The sequence below is a fragment of the Tachypleus tridentatus genome, chromosome 6, assembly GCF_004210375.1.
Source record: "Tachypleus tridentatus isolate NWPU-2018 chromosome 6, ASM421037v1, whole genome shotgun sequence".
Taxonomy (NCBI): Eukaryota; Metazoa; Arthropoda; class Merostomata; order Xiphosura; family Limulidae; genus Tachypleus; species Tachypleus tridentatus.
This window is the reverse complement of record NC_134830.1, coordinates 84,801,731-84,821,501: the sequence shown is the minus strand read 5'-3', so window position 1 is coordinate 84,821,501 and position 19,771 is coordinate 84,801,731. Positions and strand designations below refer to the sequence as shown.

Sequence of the window (19,771 nt, the reverse complement as noted above, 5' to 3'; positions counted from 1 at the left end):
AATAAAAAAAAAACATCGTGTAGAGCTTCGGATAACGTATGATTTTTCGATAGTACTACGAGTTTTGTGAAATAGACAGAAAAACATTATTGAAATATAATTTTGCGCCTATCAGACTAAAGGAGGACCAAACACAGTTAAGTATGTTATCATTATGATAACTAACTGTTATAGTATCAAACTTAAGAACAAAAAAAAAAGAAATACAGTATACATTGATATTTAACCAAATATTTACGTATCAGTTTCTATGTCAAATTGTCATATTGTTTAGTTGTTAATGTATGTACTTTTAAGCTAAACATTTTTTATTACAGACACCTTTGCCAGAGCAAGAAGGACCATCAGAAGGAACTGGAAATACCCTAGAAACCTTAAATAGTAACATGTTAGCCTACCAGATGACAATGTATGACTGGGAACTTTTCACTTCCGTGCATGAGGTTTGGTTATACCTTCCTCTGCGCAAAAGTTTATATCATGTATTTTATTTTTCTTTCATTAATGGTCAATTACATTTTTTACTCACAATTTGCACGTAGGTTTAATAAGTGACTTTTGTAATAAAAAACCCATAGGGTACAGAGGCGTAAACACTAGCGTTTTCTTTTTGCCAAGTAATGTTCTTACTCAATCTTTACAAAGCATTTAAATCTCTATTCCTTGTACTTTTTACAGTAGCCATAAATCAACCAATTTATATTACTATTTTTACTTCTAAAAACGTGTTTTTTAAAAAAACGTTATCTTGGTTTTAGCAAAAAGCTTTGTAGCTTTATTCAGCACGTGCTGTACTACTGAAGTTTGAAATCAGGTTTCTGTGCTGAGCGCAATTATAATTATTCTACCTTGGACAGTTGGATACCTAAAAGAATTAAATAGTCTTATAATTTGCGTTCTTAGAAACTATGCTATTGTACAAATGTTTTTTATAGTTTTATATATATATCCGAAATAAGCTGAAAGAAAGAATAATTCACCAATAATGTTGTGTTTCTTTGTTTTGATCTTACTTTAATGGGGATTTAGAGATACATTTGGAATGAAAGTAAGCACAATGAGTGACTTTTTTCACAAAAATTATTAGAAGATATCTTTTAAATTCTCATAAGTTTTGGTTGTAGAAAGACAGGAAAGTTTTTCGTCTACGTAGATACTTAAGTTTTATTATAATGATTAGGAAAAAATATCGTTGTGATTAATGTTGGAAAGCGAATGAAACATATCACAATACGGGTATACCATATAAAATAAGTAAAAATAAAGTTATGGTTTTTGGTGAACAGTTCTGTGTTTCAGGCGAATAATACTGCTAAGAAAGCTTACTACTGTACTGTAAATGATTTCAAATATAAGTTAAGTTCAACGAGTTCAGAAATATGGATTGGAGTACCAAAATCATTTCAAATCTTTTCACTTATAAGGTCACACAAGATTCCATATTACATTTACAGATGCTTCTTTAAAAAAGTATGAATATTTTTTCTTAAACAGATTTGATATAAGCTTCTTTTTTATTACACATCACTTCTGGTCCCATTGAAGTACAAGATTGAAAGTGTTAGTGACTATAAGGATGGAGGGAAGGGAAAAAAAATGTCAAAGCAGTATATGAACTGCAACCAAAGACTCAAGATTCAACTGTAATTGAACTGTCTGTTAATGATACCTGTATCTTAAGTAACAAAAAATATCTAGTAAGTTTTGGGGATAAATAAATTTATGTTTATTTTAAATATAAAATTTGAAGTACAAAATGAAATTTATGAAAACATTTTTTTTTCCAACAGTACGAATTGATTTACCAAGTTTTTGGGCGTCATCATTTTAAAAAGACTATGTCTAATTTAGACATTTTCCTACGGAGATTTAATGAAGTTCAGTTCTGGGTGGTTACAGAAATGTGTCTAACAACCTCATTGAGTCGGCGAGTGCAGCTTCTCAGGAAATTCATCAAGGTGGCATGCCAGTAAGAAAAAAATTCTTAGGGCTTTATGATTTCTAGTGTATATGAAATATAAGAAAATTTAAATTTAAAGGGAATCACAGTAGCAAAGATTGGTAAAACAGAAATTTAGATACTTGTGATAAGTATGATCTAGTATTATGTAAGAAATGTAATTATGAAATGGCATAACAAAGTGTTTGCTTATAAATAGAGATTCGCAGGAGTAATGCAGTTTCAATAAATATGTAAGGCAACTTTGAACCATCTCCACTACGTTCAGTATTCTTCTAATTTTTCAACCTCTCTTCTATCCAGGGCCTTATTTATCATGTTCTTATCTATTGTTTTACACCATGACTGTAATATCTCTATCTATAAAACTTGGACTTTTCTATGATTGATTGTTATAGACTTTCTATCTAAGTCTCTTCACTTGTATAGTCAAACCATCTTATGCTAATTATCTTTCTGAAACAATTAATCTCAAAACTTCTTAATTTAGTCACAGCTCCCTTTACTCATGTTGCCATATATATCAAAACTGGAGGAACCTAGATGTTGAATAACTTAAGCTTCTCTTTTATAGGTAAACTTGTTTTATTCAGCATTCTATTCACTTTTCTAGAAGCAACTCCCAATTTTTCTGGTCTTGTCCTTACTTCTTTGTGTACATATCCATCAACACTAGCTTTTTATTATCAAGATATATTACGGTTTTAGCATTCTCAGCTACCTCTCCATCCACAATAACCGAATCCAGATTACTTGTCTTTAACCTCGCTCTCTTTGTCTTACCAAATATTTATAGCTAAACCAACCTTACAAGCTTCAATCATTCAAGCCGTTGTGTGTATGTTTGTATATTATGACAAAAACGTACAAATGAATGCTACTGAACTACTCAATGCCACCATCCCTTGAATTTCACTTATAACTAGATCAATAACAGTATTGAAAAGAAAGATGATAGAATATGACTCTTAGTTGCTACAATTTGAGCTGTTCAGTAAGCCCAAAATTTTATGAATTTAATTTAGGAGCAAATTTACATCATTCCCAACAGATATGTTAAATTACATTAATTGTAAATTGGGAGTCATATAGAAATTAAGCTTTCACATTAAAAAGTATTGGCTAATATGCAGATGTAGCATAAAGTGCTTAACCTGCAAAATATTGGACTAAGAGTCTTTAATTAACAAAACCTAATAACTCCTACTCGGTTACTCATAAAATTAGAAGTTGTTTTATGTGTGTCAAATTTGACCAAATGTTCAATATTCTGAGCTGTAACACGGAAGATCCAAGGTTAGCACCACGACATCGCTGAACACGCACAACTTTTTCAACTGTAGGTCCGTTATAAGAATGGCAATCAATCTCGTTACTTAGTTCAAAGTCGAAAAAGCCTTCATTGCAGCGGGTAATATTTTAATTTTAGTCAGTAATTCCAAATTATGGAAGAAATACCTGAACTCTATGTGTTTCTGATTTGATGGTTTAGCCCATGCATGCATAAAGTACCATTTAGGTTGAATAGCTCAATTCTAATCACATTTGTGTGCTTAAAAGTCATTGGTTAAAAACTATAGTAAGGCAATTTGTTAGAGCACTATGTTTTATTAATTAAGATTTGAAACTTGTGGCGTTACAATGTGGATATTTTAGAATGAATCTCTAAGTATAGACTTTAGGAACTACATCATAATTGAAATACTTCCCGTCCGTTTAGGATATTTCAAATTAACACATCTTGCTGGAACGTATTATTAAGATCAAAAAACTTCAAGTACATTACGTCAGACAACTATTTTGTTGAAAAAGAAAAGTAAAGTTTGTAGGGTTCAAGTTTCTTAGGACCTATGAGTTTTTAAAACTGATACTGATTCATCAACATAATAAATTAGTTGGTATTTTTAAGAATTTAAATAATACGTTATCATGTGTGTTTGTATATTTGTTCGTGTTGTAATAAAGCAGTTAACATTAAAACTGGTAAAAATCCTTCAGTTACGAATAATGAGCGGATGATTACATTACATGAAGAAAAAATTGAATGACAACTATTTATTACATTCTGGAAAAGATACGAATTCCAAAAATGGTTAAATCATTAATTATGTTCTAATATTTTGTGGCGGTGTTGTATGTATACCTGCTGTAGAGATTCTACTTGAATTAAGTCTTCAGATAAAATCATTTGTTAATATTTTTTGTTGGCCGTTTCAGTTAGTATTTTTGTATAATTGTGTTATAGCGTAACGTATTAGATATTTGTGGGATTTGTTGACAGAATAGTTTGTCCATGTACTGGAAACCAGACAATCACTGTCAGAAGTAGTAGCTTATTAAGATGAATCCAGTAACGATGTATAAAAATGGGTTATGGACATTAGTTTGGCTGTTAGGAATTACTAATATAGACTTAGTTGACTTAATATAGAATGATTATCAATAGATATTTCATATGGTCAGAAATAGATTTCAAGAATCTGGCTTAAGTCCAAAAAGACCAGCTTTAGCTCAATAACTGGCCACGTACTAGTTTGTACTTTCGTAGAAATCACCAGAAGTGGCACTAAAACCAACAGACCCCTGAATTTAATACAAATCAGTAAAACACGCGTCTATAACACACATTTTATTATTATTTTCAACGTTTCAGGCAAAAGCTCTTCGTCAGGCAGTTTGAACCCTGTTACTTAGGAAAAAGTCATAAATTGTTTAAGAGTTTAAGACATTCTAAATTATCTACGAACTACGTGGAGAATGTTAACAAAAATACTGCTGGAAGAAACATTGTTGAAGTGATTCTATAAACAGTTTTAAAATGAAAAACAAGTAATACGTTTTACTGATTTTTAACACTATTTTTCATTATTTTATCACGTCTTGAAGTCTTTTATACTATGTGTATTTATCATAAACGGGTCAATCATTTGTATGTTTACGAATGGTTGATGGTCTTGTGCTGTAATCAGGTGCAAAACAAAAACTCAGTAAAAAGTCATTGAATATAACTGTTGTGGTGTAAAGAGGCACAAGTATTCATGATTCCTGGCATGGCAAAGTGGTTAAGGCACTCGAAGTGTAATCTGAAAGTCGCAAGTTCAAATTCCAGTCACACCAAACATGTTAGTCCTTTCAGCCGTGGAGGCGTTATAGTGTGGCGTTGATAAAAGAGTAGCTCAAAAGTTGGCGATGGGTGATGATGACTAACTGCCTTCCCTCTAGTCTTACACTGCTAAATTAGGGACGGCTAGCGCAGATAGCCATCGTGTAGCTTTGCGCGATATTCAAAATCAACCAATATGCGTGGGCCTTCAGATTTTATTGTTCTTTTAAGGTACCTGTTTACTAATCGATAGTATAATAGTATGGTATTAGAATCGGTTATATGAAAATCCTGGGATATAATCAGACCAGAATAATACTTTCAAATCTGATGGAAAATTGACGATTGAGTTTATGGTTGGTCAGAAAAACTTTCGTATTTAAATCCTTTAGGACATAAGGACATCGTACCTTATATACCATCATGTCAACGTTTAAATCTACTACCTGCATTTCAAGAGCTTGACGTTACACTGACTGATGAAAGAGAAGGTGACAGGTATTTACATAATACCATTCTTCGGCTAATTAGAAGTATGCTTGCTGACGAAAGTGAGGTACTTGGGCCAAAAAGTGTTATAAGTTCTTACTGCTTTATACTAGTTTATTCAGTCAGGCTAAAACTCTGACTGCTTTGAAGAGATCCATAGTTGATGCGAGACGTTTAAGCTTCATACACTTTTGATGCATCTGTTCTACCAAAAAGCTTAAGCTAGGAAATAATTTGCATAAATGTGTATATTTCGAATAATGCTATTTTAAACTTACTTCCAGTTTTAATTGTTACATAATGGACATAAATTTTTAAAGTATTTTATTTGTAAAACAACGACGAGAAAAGAGTTACATTTTTTATTTGTTGCTATCTTTTGTTTCAGTTGCCGCGAATACCAAGATTTAAATTCCTTTTTTGCCATAGTGATGGGTCTGAGCAACATAGCAGTAAGTCGCCTATCTCAAACTTGGGAAAGACTCCCAGGAAAAATAAAGAAAGTATTCAGCGAATTTGAGACCCTTATTGATCCTTCTCGTAATCATAGACGTTATCGTCAGTTCGTTTCGAAATTGGAGTCCCCTATTATTCCTTTTATGCCTCTTCTATTAAAGGACATGACATTCACTCATGAAGGTAACAAGACTTATGTAGAAAGTCTAGTTAACTTCGAAAAGATGGTGAGTTCTATTTTATTATATAATTTAAGCTTTTAAGTATAAACTACATCTTTATATATAAATCACCTACAAAATACCATAAAATTGTGTTCATGAGAATTGTATTTTTTGATTTTCTTAGACGTATTTAGAAACATTGTGGTATTGTGAGTATAGATCAGGTTCTTAGGGAGGCAGTACGATATTTTAACGTGATTACATGCGTAGACTGAAAACTTGAACTATCCAAAACATGAATATTTTGTTAGTTTCAATTGAAATTCGTTTGTCAACTAATAAGTTAGGCATACATAATTTGGTAAACTGTGCTCATTTTATTATGAATAATGAAACTAACTTCCAATTAATACTTCTAATATAGAATAGAAGTGTCATAGTTACATAACTCATGACAGATAACATTTTTTATTTATTGTTGTGAAGAAACATTGTGGATTTTTTACCGGAATGTTCACGATGGTTAAACAAGCGTTTGAGTTAACATTACTTTTCAGATTATGGAGCTGAGCTTTACTGTTTGGTAACAACCACATTGTGTATATATTGAAGCCTATACTATATATGTTAAATTAAGAATTGCTACAGTTATAATTATTATTTTTATATTATAATAATACACTTGCAAAATAAAGTAGTGATGACATCTACAATGCAAGTTAGGAATTTAAAAGTTGATTTTATTTACTGAGATGATAATGTTCGTTGTTCATTTAAAATTCTCAATAAGCCATACATTTCTAAGTTGATATTTGGAGATTTTAATCCTTTATCAGTAAATGCACTGAACAAATTTCACTCACGTTTACTCTTGTTTTCCTATTTAGTGCATATACATACTACTCACACGTATAGTGATTTCGAGTGTGAACTTTAGTGTATATAGAATTTGAGGAAAATGTAGCATGGATGCTACTAATTTATTGTTATTGATTATTTAGTAGAGAGAGTATTTTATATAATGAAAAGAAATACAAAGCCCAATCTTTCATTCAATTCACCATAAGTTGCAGAGTTGTACTGAATATGGAGAATTTTATCACTCACAAATAATATTGAACAAGAGTAGATTCAAAACCAAGGTTATAACTCAGTAACAAATGGTGAATCGAACGAAAGATTTGCTTCATATTTATTTTTCTTATGTTAAATAGTTTGTTTGCTAAGTAGTTTAGAATAAGTTTCTATAGAAACATAGGTTCTCTATATTAACCCTGTCTTTGTTATCACATGTTATTTACAGGACATAATTCCAAAGTATCTGAGGATCTTATGTAATACATAGATACATTTATTTAATATGCGTCTCATGCTCGTGAACGTGGTAATAGGAACTGATTGTTTTAATTCAGTGCATGGGATTAGAAGAGAACTTCATATGAACATCACACGTGATGTTCAAAATACTTGTGAATGATAATAGGTTAAGTCACTTTAACTGAAGAGAAAATATAAACCTAGTATTTTTAGTTCGTAAAACTCTACTTCACTCTCTTTAAACAATACTAAAAAGATATGCTTCAATCACTCATGTCTAAGTAGTCCAACAAGTGTATACATTAAAATCATGAAATAATTGTAAATACAATTAACAATATATCAATATATTATATATATATGTGTGTGTGTGTGTGTGTGTAATATACAGTTCACTACTATAGGAAGTTCAATCTTGTTATTTCGATTTGCCTTGTTCAGTGTTCTTAGTATTGAAAAGCAGAATTCTTTAAAACGTGTGTAACTTTGTGAAAAGAGATGAATTGAAAGATAGTCGGACTTCATCTTTGTTTTTATACTCTACTCGTCTTTTACTAAGGATAAGTAATTTCAACAAATAGAATAAAAGTTTCATACTGTGCTGCTTATCAAATGGCTGATTGTGCTAATAAACAGTTTAATCTGAATAAGGAAAAGGTTCAAGGCTATTTACAAGACTGATAATAACAGAAGATGCTTTCTTCAAAAGCAAAGTTTGTTAAAATTCAAAGATTGTTTTATTCTGAAAAATTACACAATGGGCGATCTGCAATGTTTTTTTTTACCAAGATTAAGCGACATTTTGTGCATTGCAAAGCGTCAAACTTACAACTGAGTTAACGTGGAAAAAGAGTGAAAATTCAAAGTCATGAATTTGTTTTTTTATCGCTCATTGTATGTTTGCACATGGTTAATATCATGTAAATTTGCCACGTAGGAACTCTGAAAAATAGACAGTTAATTGTTTACCGGCAATAACGTATTTAATTGCGTTTATGTTTCTAATACACTATTAAGTTCAACATAATTAAAAGTGTTTTGCTCCTGATTTTCTTTTGTATTCAATGTCCGGTGCATCACGTTCAGTCTCCAACAGTAGTCAGCAAGCATTGACGGATTCCAGTTGCACTGATATCCTTTTTCCATTAAAGCAATGTCCTGGTGAAACTGGAGACTTCGATGAAACGGTACGTGATGGGAAAATTTGGATGTAAATTTCGTGATCAGCAGCCAGAAATCTATAAGGAACACCCAACAGTGTTCAAGAAGTAAAAACTTCTCATCTAAGCGACTTTGACCATGGAACGATTGTTGGTGCTAGACGTTGTGATTCCAGTTTCTCATAAACTGCTGAATTCCTAGGATTTTCACGCACTACAATCTACTATGGTTCACAGAAAATGGCGCGAAAAATAAAAAAAAAACATCCATTTAGTGGCTGTTCTGTGGGAGAAAACACCTTGTTAATGAGAGAGGTCAGAGAAGAATGGTCAGACTAGTTCAAGCTGACAGGAAGGCCACAAATACTCAAATAACCACTCTTTACACCTGTTCTGACGACTCACGATTTCTGCTGCAACATGCAGATGGTAAGGTCAGAATTTGGCATAAACAACATGAATCTATAATCCGTGATGACGAGGAAACCCACTTGTAGAGAAAATTATATATTTAAAAATGGCTGGTATGGGTAGAGATGGCCGAAGAAGGTCGGAACGTTGTTTGCTCCTGTATTCCTTTCTGTACCCATACCAGTCGTCTTTAAATATGTAACATGAATCTATGGATTCTATCTGTTTTGTGTCAACAGCACAGGCTGATGATGGTAGTGTTATGGTATGAGGAATGTTTCTTCGCACAAATTTAGGCCCCTCGATACCAACTGTGCTTGATTTGAATGATACAGAGTACCTGACCATGTGCATCCCCTTAGACCCGGCATGGCCAGATGGTTGAGGCACTCGACTCGTAATCCGAGGAATACGGGTTCGAATCCAAGTCAACCAAACATGCTCGCCCTTTCAGCCGTGGGAGCGTTATAATGTGATGGTCAATACCATTATTCGTTGGTAAAAGAATAGCCCAAGAGTTGGCAGTGGGTGGTAATGACTAGCTGTCTTCCCTCTAGTCTTACACTGTTAAATTAGGGACGGCTAGCACAGATAGCCTTCGTGTAGCTTTGCGCGAAATTCAAAACAAACAAACAAGGAATCCTTTATAGCCACAGTCTACCAGTTTTCCAATGGTTACTTCCAGCAGGATGCACTATGGCACCAAGCACGCATCTTCTCAAGTAGGTTCCATGAACATGACAATGACTTCAGTGCACTCCAATGGCCTGCATAATTCCCAGATCTCGATTTAATAAAGCACCTTTGAGATGAGGTGAAATGGGAGGTTCACAGCATGAATGTGTGGCCGACATATCTGCAGAAATTGCATGATTCTATGGAGTCAATAACGACCAAAACCCCTAAGAAATGTTTCCAGCACCTTGTTGAATCCATATCATGAAGAATTCAGGCTGTTATGGAGGTAAAATAGGGGGTCATATTCGCTGCTAGGTAGGTGTACCTAATAAAGTGACCACTGAGTGTATATTGTAAAATGTGTATTGCGCAAGTTGGGTCTGTTCTTTAAATTTGCCAGAGATTCTCGAGCGTAAGAACCAACAGTGTGATTACCAGTACTGTTGCCAATTGAACCTTCTAGGACCTCACTTAAAATTTTATAAAACTACGGGCCAAGAGATAGTAATTATTATTATTATTAATCAGTAACAGTTAATATACTATAAGCCTCGGAAGCTATAATTATGATTAATGCTTATTAATCGGAAAACTACAGAATTTGACCAGGAACATTTATAGATTTCAAATACTTCGAATCGTTAAACTTCAGAGAATTAACTTCAGACGTTAGCATTTCTATGAGGTCATTGCATAATTTCAGCAGAAAAATCTAGTGCGTAAAGAATAGAGTTAGCTAGTATTCTTGTCAAATGGAGTATGTCTTTGTATCAACATAAAAGTAACTTGCGTCTCGTGGACCTGGACCATTGATAGAATATTCAGTTTCAGAACAGATATAAAATGGAATATTTTTCAGAGTTTGTAAAATTTTTGTATAAAAAACATTATTTGAAATAACTGTTTATAATAACCGTTATTATAAATTGTATTGTTTTTTGTATATTAGAATATATCTGTGTTAAGAAAGAACATTGTGTGTGTCAATCTTGTTGGCAAATATAACAAATTGATACATATCGGCGTTTATTTAACTTTTAAGTTAAAATTAAACATTTTGGCTATTTGAAATCGTAATACGTAATTTACGTAACGTAGTAAATTAGAGACTCATCCGTGATAAATTATAATTCCTAACATTCGGTACAAGATATCATTATTAGATGACTTATTTATCCTATTCGTGAAGCTGTCTTCAAATCACCTTTGTAAAAAATCTTATCATATATTTTGGAGATGACGTTTATGTTGGCTATTGCTTATGACACAAAACTACAACAAGGGCTATCTGCATTAGCCGTCCCGAACTTAGCAGTGTAAGACTAGAGGGAAGGCAGCTAGTCATCACCACTCACCACCAATTCTTGGGCTACTATTTTACCAACGAATAGTGGAATTGACTGTCACATTACAACGCCCCCACAGCTCAAAGAGCAAGCATAATTGGTGTGACAGGGATTCGAACCCGCAACCCTAGGATTACGAATCGAATGTCTTAACGACATGGCCATGCTGGGCCTGATTACTTTGGACAATGCCCCTTATGTTTCATTTATGGTAGTATATAACATACTTGAATAAGTATATACCAACCTGTGAAACATGTCGTATTCTGACAATTAGGATTTTGTTTTATCAGCTTGTGTGAAGAAAGGTAAAGTAGCTCACTTTACTAAATATTATATATTAACTTGCTCTGCTGGTTAGTATAATCAGACTGAATCCGAGTATTGGTGGCTCATGGTCTGTTGCCACAACATCATAACCAGTATTTTGAGTCTGTTGGTGCAACATAAAGGTAAAATTCTAATTCCGTTATTCAGTTGGTCAAGAATAATAAACACATGGTGGTGGGTGATGTTTTCTCTCTTGTCAAATAGCTATATTTAGACACTTCTTTTAATATCTTTATGCAAAATTTCTGCAACAAACAAACTTACATCTAAGGTTTATTGATGAAACTGTTATTTGAGATTGGGTTGCTTGGCCTTTATTGGCACAAAGCAACTAGGCTATCTGTGCCAAACAACCGGTAAAAAATTCAACTGAGGCAAACAGTATCACAAACGTCAACGATACTGTCCAACATCCTTGTAAAAACAGCTAAAATAATGTCGTCGCTCACGATTGTAACGACAGTAAAATGTGAGCTATTGTTACTTGATTGTCACACAGACCACACATTGGTGCATTATTTCCAGATAAAAGAAAATGATGCGTTTAAATAACTGTGACCAATGTGTAGCCTACCCAGAATAACTTTCTCCTTCCGATCCTTACGAAAGCAAGACATCCAAAGAGCAACAGAAGGTTTAATTTGAAAAAGCTTGTTATCACATTGCTCACATCAAATTGAATGCCAATTGGTGTGGAGTTAAGCCTTGAATACAGGACCGTAATTCATATATGGAACAGGTACGGCAGTGATAGCGCCAGAACTGACAGAATTAGCTTCAGTGTCAGCGAGCTCGTTCCCACGAATACCGACGTAGCCTGGTATCAAGAAAAGCGGGGTAGAAGTAGATGGCAAAGAGAAATAGGTTAGTCGGTTTGAATATCAACGAGAACAGAGTGAGAACTGATATTAAGTGATTTCAGGGCCAGTAATTAACTAAGCAAATAGGTATAAATAATACAGTTCGTGTACTGAATTGCTTCTACATGATCCAAGGCAAGAGAAATGGAGTACAATTTGAAAGTGAAAACAGAAACTGTAGAGGGGATCCTGTGTGCAACCACTAAACCACAGAAAACCATGGCAGAGCCCACAGAGTAATTTGATTTTGTACCATCTGTATAAATGGGAATGGAAGGATGGTTTGAAAGATATTTGGCAAATAGAAGGAGGTAATTTCAATAAGGAGTATCTGCTTCCTTCAGATGGCTCAAAGAAAAGTCACATCTGGGAATGGTAATAAGCCATGGTGGGATAGGCTAAATAGTAAAGACAGTAACGTTATCCAAGGGCAGATCCAATTCAGCCAACTGCGCCTCGATATAAAAGCTAAGAGGAACAATAGCAGATCGTCAATTCTGAAAAAGCATGACCCATTGGGGAAAGAAAACACAACCTCAGGTGGGATGCTGTGGTAAAGATCTAAGATTTGAAGTATACAGCAAAGACAGTTTCAAATGGCAGAGGTGTAGAGGAGATCCATGAAATTCAGTGTACAAACTCTGGACTGGAGAAGTGCAGAGAGCCTCCGTGCAGAGCCAACATCCCATATGGTGGTCAGGGTCCAACATATTCAAGGCCATAGATCATGGTCCCATAGTCCAGTTGTAATTGAATGAGAGCATGATAGATCTTATCATAGAACATCGATCTACTCCCTAAGATGTGGAAGAGAGGACACGAAGAATACTCAGTGCTCTTGTACGCTTGGTACATTATTGTTTGATGTGTGAAATGAAAGTCAGCTTATAGTCTAATATAAGCCCAAGAAGTTTGCCTCAGGAACCACAGAAAGCACAAGTTCTCAAAGACAGAGCTTAGGGTCGAGGTGGATACCTTGTTAGTGGCATAAACTCATTCAAATGTTTTAGAGAGAGAGAGAGAAGGTAAAACTATTTTCTGTGGTCCACTTCAATAAACGATTGAGGCCAATTTGTAACTGCCTCTCATGCTCAACAACTGAGACAAGACCTAAAGTCGTCGAAATCGAGTCCATTTGCAACTGTAGGACATTATTCTTTATAATGAAAAGTGTGACACTCGAGACATAGTCCTGAGGGAATCCAACTTCCTGTGAGGAAGAATGGTAAACTGTTAAACCTATACAGACTTGGAATGGCTGGTCCAATAAATTGTTTAATGAAAATAGACAACGGCCACACAACCCATATGAGTAGAGGTCTCACAGGATGGTATACCTCCACGTAGTATCACAAGTCTTCTCAAGGTCAAAAGACACAGAAACAAGACGTATTTTAAGAAAGGTTTCGATAATTGACTTTTAAAGTCAGATCAGGTGGTCCACAATAAAGTGCTGTCTTTGAAACCCACACTGGTTGGTCGAGAAGAGGTTTTTGATTTGAGGAACCAAACGAGTCGAGCACAACCATCCTTTCTAAGATGCTTCAAAGACAGCTCGTCAAAGCAGTTGGGATCCTTCCCAGGCTTAGAAAAAGGGAAGAAAATAGTACGGTACCACATCATGATTCTTCATGAGACCAAACCACTGACATTAGAAAAATCTGAGAGGGTTTGGAATATACGGCTATACCTTACAAATTAGATAACCTACTTAGACAGAGGCTGGTGATCGTGGTGATGTAAACATCAAAATTAGAACATTGATCGGCAGCATAATTCCATCTTTGTGAGTAGAGATACGTCTTACTGCAGAAACTCCTTGAGTGGAGAAACCAACGAGAATTTCTGAATCTCCTTCTCAACAACAACTCATCGTGATGAATTCAAAATAACATGGGGCGTATCCTCAATGATATATCCCCACTCGCATTTGAATGTAAGAGGAGTGCTGTATGTTTAGATGTGGATGTTTTACTAACTTTGGAGAGCCATCAAATCTCTCTAGTCCCTTTTGAATAAAAATAGAGATATTTGTCCTAAGATTTTCCGATAAAGAATGTAATATCAGAAAATGAGGTACAAATGTTGAAACTAAAGATTACTGCTCAGAATCTTCAAGACGTGGTCGTTTACCTTATGGACTGTTTTTGTTTATTACTTTATTTTTATTTAGATATGGGGAATCTATAATAAAGAAAGAACATTTCAGTGCCCAGTGACCTCACTCACTATGGTACCCTACAAGGAGATGCACTGCAATGCCAACAAGGACATTAAAAGAATGCCAGGGTTTTGTGAGCACTATACCAAAACACCAGCATCAGACACAATGTTTACAACACCTGTTGAGAACGTCTAACATTGGTACTTGGTTCACCCTCGAGGAGGGAAAAACTTATGATACCTTTGTGGTGTTTCGTATGAACAAAACATAAAATGTAAATCATACACCTCATAAAAAGTTTAAATATAGGTATAGAGCTTCATTATTCTGTTTGTTTTATGTTCCTTATCTTCAAATTAATATGAACAATAAAATATGAATATCAAATGCAAATAATTAAAATTGTATAAGGTTTCTATGATTGAAGAAATTTATTGTCTGTGCATGCACAGCTAAACAAAAACTAAATATAGAACGCTGATTAAATAATTACTTATTACAAAAGATTAGGCAAATAATCTTCATTAACTATTAAATTTATAACAATTTAATTACTGTAGTATTTTAAAAGTAGTAACTGTACTGGTATAGAGAAAGCCAGTATGATAACCTGCAATTAAACAATTTAAATTGAAAATATTTACTAGTTCAGCAAGGAAGAGACTAACGTGAATAGGTTCAGTGTCGTATAAACTCTCGAGGGCTGTGATAGAAAAAAAGTATGTACCTTCCTCTAAAGTTGGGAGAACCTACTGTACTTCTTATTATCCCCATATTTACTGGTTTTTATGAAATATATCAGTCGTTTCCTTTTGCTTCTTTACTAGCTTTCGAATTATATTGATTATTTTGGTTTAATCCTAAATACATATTTCTTCTAGAAAGCTGAATACAAAATGTAATAGCTCTTACGATGACAATTTTTGGAGTTGAAACATATGAGGTTCTGATTCATAGAGATATTATTCTAGACATGCTTGCCTACATACTCAAAACTAAATCATTTGGATAGAAATGTCAATATTTTATTGTTAGTAGCTTCTCGACCTAAAAGCACATTTTGACTCTGTACAGATTAACTGTACAGATTGATATAATATATAATGTTGGTTAAAGAGGCATAATTGAAATTTGTGTCTGTAGTCTCTCTTGATTATGATTTTTTCATTTCTTTCTGTTTTCTGAGCCTCAATAGTAATTACATTATTATTTATGAATTATATAAATATGTTATTTAATTCACTAAAACTTCCTGACAAAATTTACTTTCCATGGAAGTCTCACTCATTTAGATTTGGATATGGTTATTTGTGTACTGGGTATTTAATAGTCTAATTTATTTATACAATAAGATTACATGAGTTGCACGTACCATGCACTAAACTTAGTACCATAACTAGATCTGGTAGGGTCAAGGTAAATGTTTGGTAAAAACTGAGAACGTTAAATATGTTTTGTTATTTTTTTCTTTTTCTTTTGTGTGATATAGTACAGGCATTATATTTCTTATCTGGAAGGATTCACCAACCCAAAAAAAGGAAGAAGGGAGACACTGCTATGCCGATAATATTGAGAAAAAATGAGGCATGCTCAATGAAGCTCAAACGTGGACAAAAAGAGTTATCTTCTGCATTTCACCATCCTTTAAATATGTTATAACTCTTCATACCAACCTGAGAGTCAAACTTTTACCAGAGATGTTGCACTTGGTTGCCAAAACTTTCAATCAGCTAAAAATGACAGCATGAAGAAAGCATTGATTCAAATATGACCTTACTTGATGTAAAGCTGAGACAATGGAGAGAGATATCTTTAAGCCTCAGTGCTTTCCTTCCATTGTATGTCATACTCATCATTATACTGACAAGTCTGAGGCTTATATTAATAATGAAATAGTTTGTTGTTCAATCCCATTATAGTAACGAATGAGCTTGAAGTACGAGAAGACAGAAATACTTGGATAAGAATTTAGTGACTTATTTTTAGACACAGAGAAAAAGAGGTAAATGTGGTACTTAATCTCTACAGTCATTACGATCAAGAGAGTATTGGTAATACTGAATTTGTGGCAGCAATGGGAAATATCTCAACTTTTGAATATTGTTACTAATAAGACAAGTAATTACAGCTCTGAAATTCTACTCTTGCTAGCTGTAACTGATTATCATGGACTTAGGGCTAATAATTATTACTGGGTACTCAGAATATGATGGTGGTTATTAAAAACAGATAAATGCATGTTCGACTTTATATGGAAACTACCTTTATGTAGGTTTGAACTTAAGGTGCATAAATGTGTACCATCTGCACTTTTGTTTACTTTTGTTGTGAACAATCCAATGAATATCATGTGTCTTGTAAGGTGAATGGAAAGATGGATAAGTTACAGATCTGTGCTGTAAGGTGTTGGTCAGTTTGTCCAAAAGACTTTTTTCATAAAAATACAAATGTTAACTGGAATTTGCTTCTTTGTTTCCGGATCGAATCTGATGCATCATTTATCAGATGTATTTCTTTAACAGCATGACTGACTGCGATTAATCAGAGAACTTTACAAGCTGTTTATGAAGTTCTCTTTCAAATTAATTGTTCTCTCTCTAGGGATTTGTAGTTTAAACGAGAAGCTTTATATATATGATAGTTATGAATAAGTGATTGGATTTGTGGATTGTTTCTGATTGTGTAATTCTTTTTACATAATTCAATAACAAGAATAAAGGTGCAATGGAGTACTTTTAGTATATGTGGTGTTTCAAGTTTGTTCAAAATGTATTATTCTTTATACATTGTTATACTTTTGTATAATTTTTTCTTTTGCAAAAATATCCTTTGACTTCCTGGTATTTAAATATTGTTAGGGGAGCGTATCCTGAGTTATCATATCTAAGCTTGCATTTTTAATGTTCGCATCTTATCACTTTCGTAAGTGTACATTATTCCATTCGTCTTCACAAATATTAGATCCTGGTGACGTTATTGAATAATCGTTATGTTAATATAGCGTCAGTAATATTTACAGTAATATTTAATAATTATTTAATTTCTTTTGTAAAATATATATAATATTTTTTCCTATATACAATATTTGGATTATGAAAATCATGTAATACGATATTTTACATTATTACTTTCAGCATATGATTGCACAGACCTTGAGAACTGTAAGGAACTGCCGAAGTCGACCATTAGGTAAATTGAAAATTCTGAATACTTTGGTGAAAATAAATATATGGGTGGTGTTTTATTAAGTGTCTCTTGTAAAATAGTTTTGTGCTTACTTTTAATAATATGTGAAATTTACAGGAAATGAGGTATTATAGTAAAAGCTAGCGATTTTGTCACAGAGTTAAAGGAAAAAAGATACTTACAGAGCATATTTTTGTAGACTATGTAACAACGTGTTTTTTTTAATAACATTTAATGTACTTTTTACCTTTTCAAGTAACTGGCATCACAGTTTTTGTATACCATACTTACCACACATTTTCCAAAATGTGATCACTGACTGATAATTAATTTACGCTATATTATTAAGTGGATGATGACCACTGTTTTTCTATAAATATGTGACACGTATTTTTTAGGATTTTTATAATTTTGTATGCAACGGCACATTCAAAAATTGGACTAGATCTGTTCATTGTTACACATCCAAAATATTTTCAATGACACCATTATCATTTTTAGTTTCCCCGCAGTGGCTCAGCGGTATGTCTGCGGATATACAACGCTGAAACCCGGGTTTCGATACCTGTGGTGGGCAAAGCACAGATAGTCCATTGTGGAGCTTTGTGCTTAATTCAAAACAACATTTTTAGTAGGATTTATTGAACTAACCGATTTTCGTATTTGATCATATCAGATTAGGAACGACTTAATTGTGTCACCATATATACGTTCCGTACATTATAGGATTATTTTGTATGGGTTAATCGTATGTGTTCACATGTTTGAAGAATGTATTAACACAACTAAACTGTTTCTTAAATGCGTTGTAAAGAATATTAGCGTTAATAAATATCATAGTCTCGAGAGCTCTTATTGTTGTGGATCTTAGTATGTTCTGTCTTGAGAATTGCCATGTTTTCGTGCCATAACCAGTATTTCATAGTCTGAAGAACTGATGACATATAGGAGTGATTAAAAACTTTATTACTCCAATATTTTATGATATTTCTTGGAGGGTTTGGTGTAATTAAGAGACACACTACATGTAGGAGAGTAAAGCCATAACGAAGAAAAAGTCAAACATAAATGACTGAATTTGTTGAGCATAAAGATATATACCTAATTATTTGTTTATGCTTCAATAAGAATGCAACAGCGATTTCACTATCTATCAGGCATATTCATTCCACTGAAAACCAATCAGTAAAGTATAATTTTATTAAGTTTTGTAATATATAATATTTTTTATTACAAAGCTAGGTGGAATGAAAACTATTTCGTGTGCTAAACGATTATTTTTTATAGGTTCAGGTCCATAATTTATAACATTAATATGATCTTTGATAAGGCTTGTTTATCTTAACTAGGAAATTAATGCATGAAACTTACTACGATAATTTGTGAAACACCTATTTAATACTTGTGATAATTTGTTTAACCATTTTATTGTAGAAGTTTCCCTCGTAACGTATAAAAAATTTTAAGAGTTAAAACTATTACGACTAAAGACAAAAAGTAAGCGAATCAATTATCTGGTGATGATAATATCTTAAGAGACCTTTCATATAACTCGTTTCTATTCCTTTTTCTGATAGATTGGTTGTAAAATCTAAAAACTACAGCTAGTAGCTCGATTCTCTTACATTTTTATTGCTTGTTTATTCAAACCAATGGTGTACATTTTTTATGGTTTTCAAGTGTTTATTACTAAATATTAAGATTGTTCATGTTATTTAAAAAGATCGTTACTGAAGTACAATAAAAATTAAACTTAAAATGTACATATATTTCAATTTCTTTTGTTTAATATTACGTTATTCAAACAGTTATTGAAGCTCCACCTAGCAGTAAATCTGCTCAAGAAGTTAGAAAATACATTAGGTAAGTTAGTCTTTTAAACCCAATTATTATAGGTATTCAAAGTCTTTTACACTAAAAGCTGTATTACAAAATATTGTAATAACAACAACAATGATGATTTTTGACAAGACATAAAACATTTTTATTTGTAGAAACTTCGAACGTTTTCGAAAACACTTATTTTATTTTCAGCAAGATATAGAAATGGTATAATAATTATATCTATTAACTAATGCTGTAGTGGCTTCATTTAATAATGCACTTAAAATGTTCAATAAAGTGGTAAATGGAAGAATGTACAAATT

At 33.0% G+C, this 19,771-nt stretch overlaps 1 protein-coding gene across 2 annotated transcripts in view; it reads left to right on the top strand.

Moving 5' to 3' along the window:
• Positions 1-19,771, top strand: part of LOC143252943 (rap guanine nucleotide exchange factor 4-like) — a 124,610-nt gene that overhangs the window by 100,255 nt on the left and 4,584 nt on the right. For both annotated transcript variants that reach the window (XM_076505843.1, XM_076505844.1), the window contains exons 22-26: positions 318-443; positions 1,791-1,969; positions 5,941-6,235; positions 17,573-17,627; positions 19,433-19,487. In XM_076505843.1, coding sequence (XP_076361958.1) covers positions 318-443; positions 1,791-1,969; positions 5,941-6,235; positions 17,573-17,627; positions 19,433-19,487 — 710 coding nt within the window. The remainder of the gene's footprint in view (positions 1-317; positions 444-1,790; positions 1,970-5,940; positions 6,236-17,572; positions 17,628-19,432; positions 19,488-19,771) is intronic.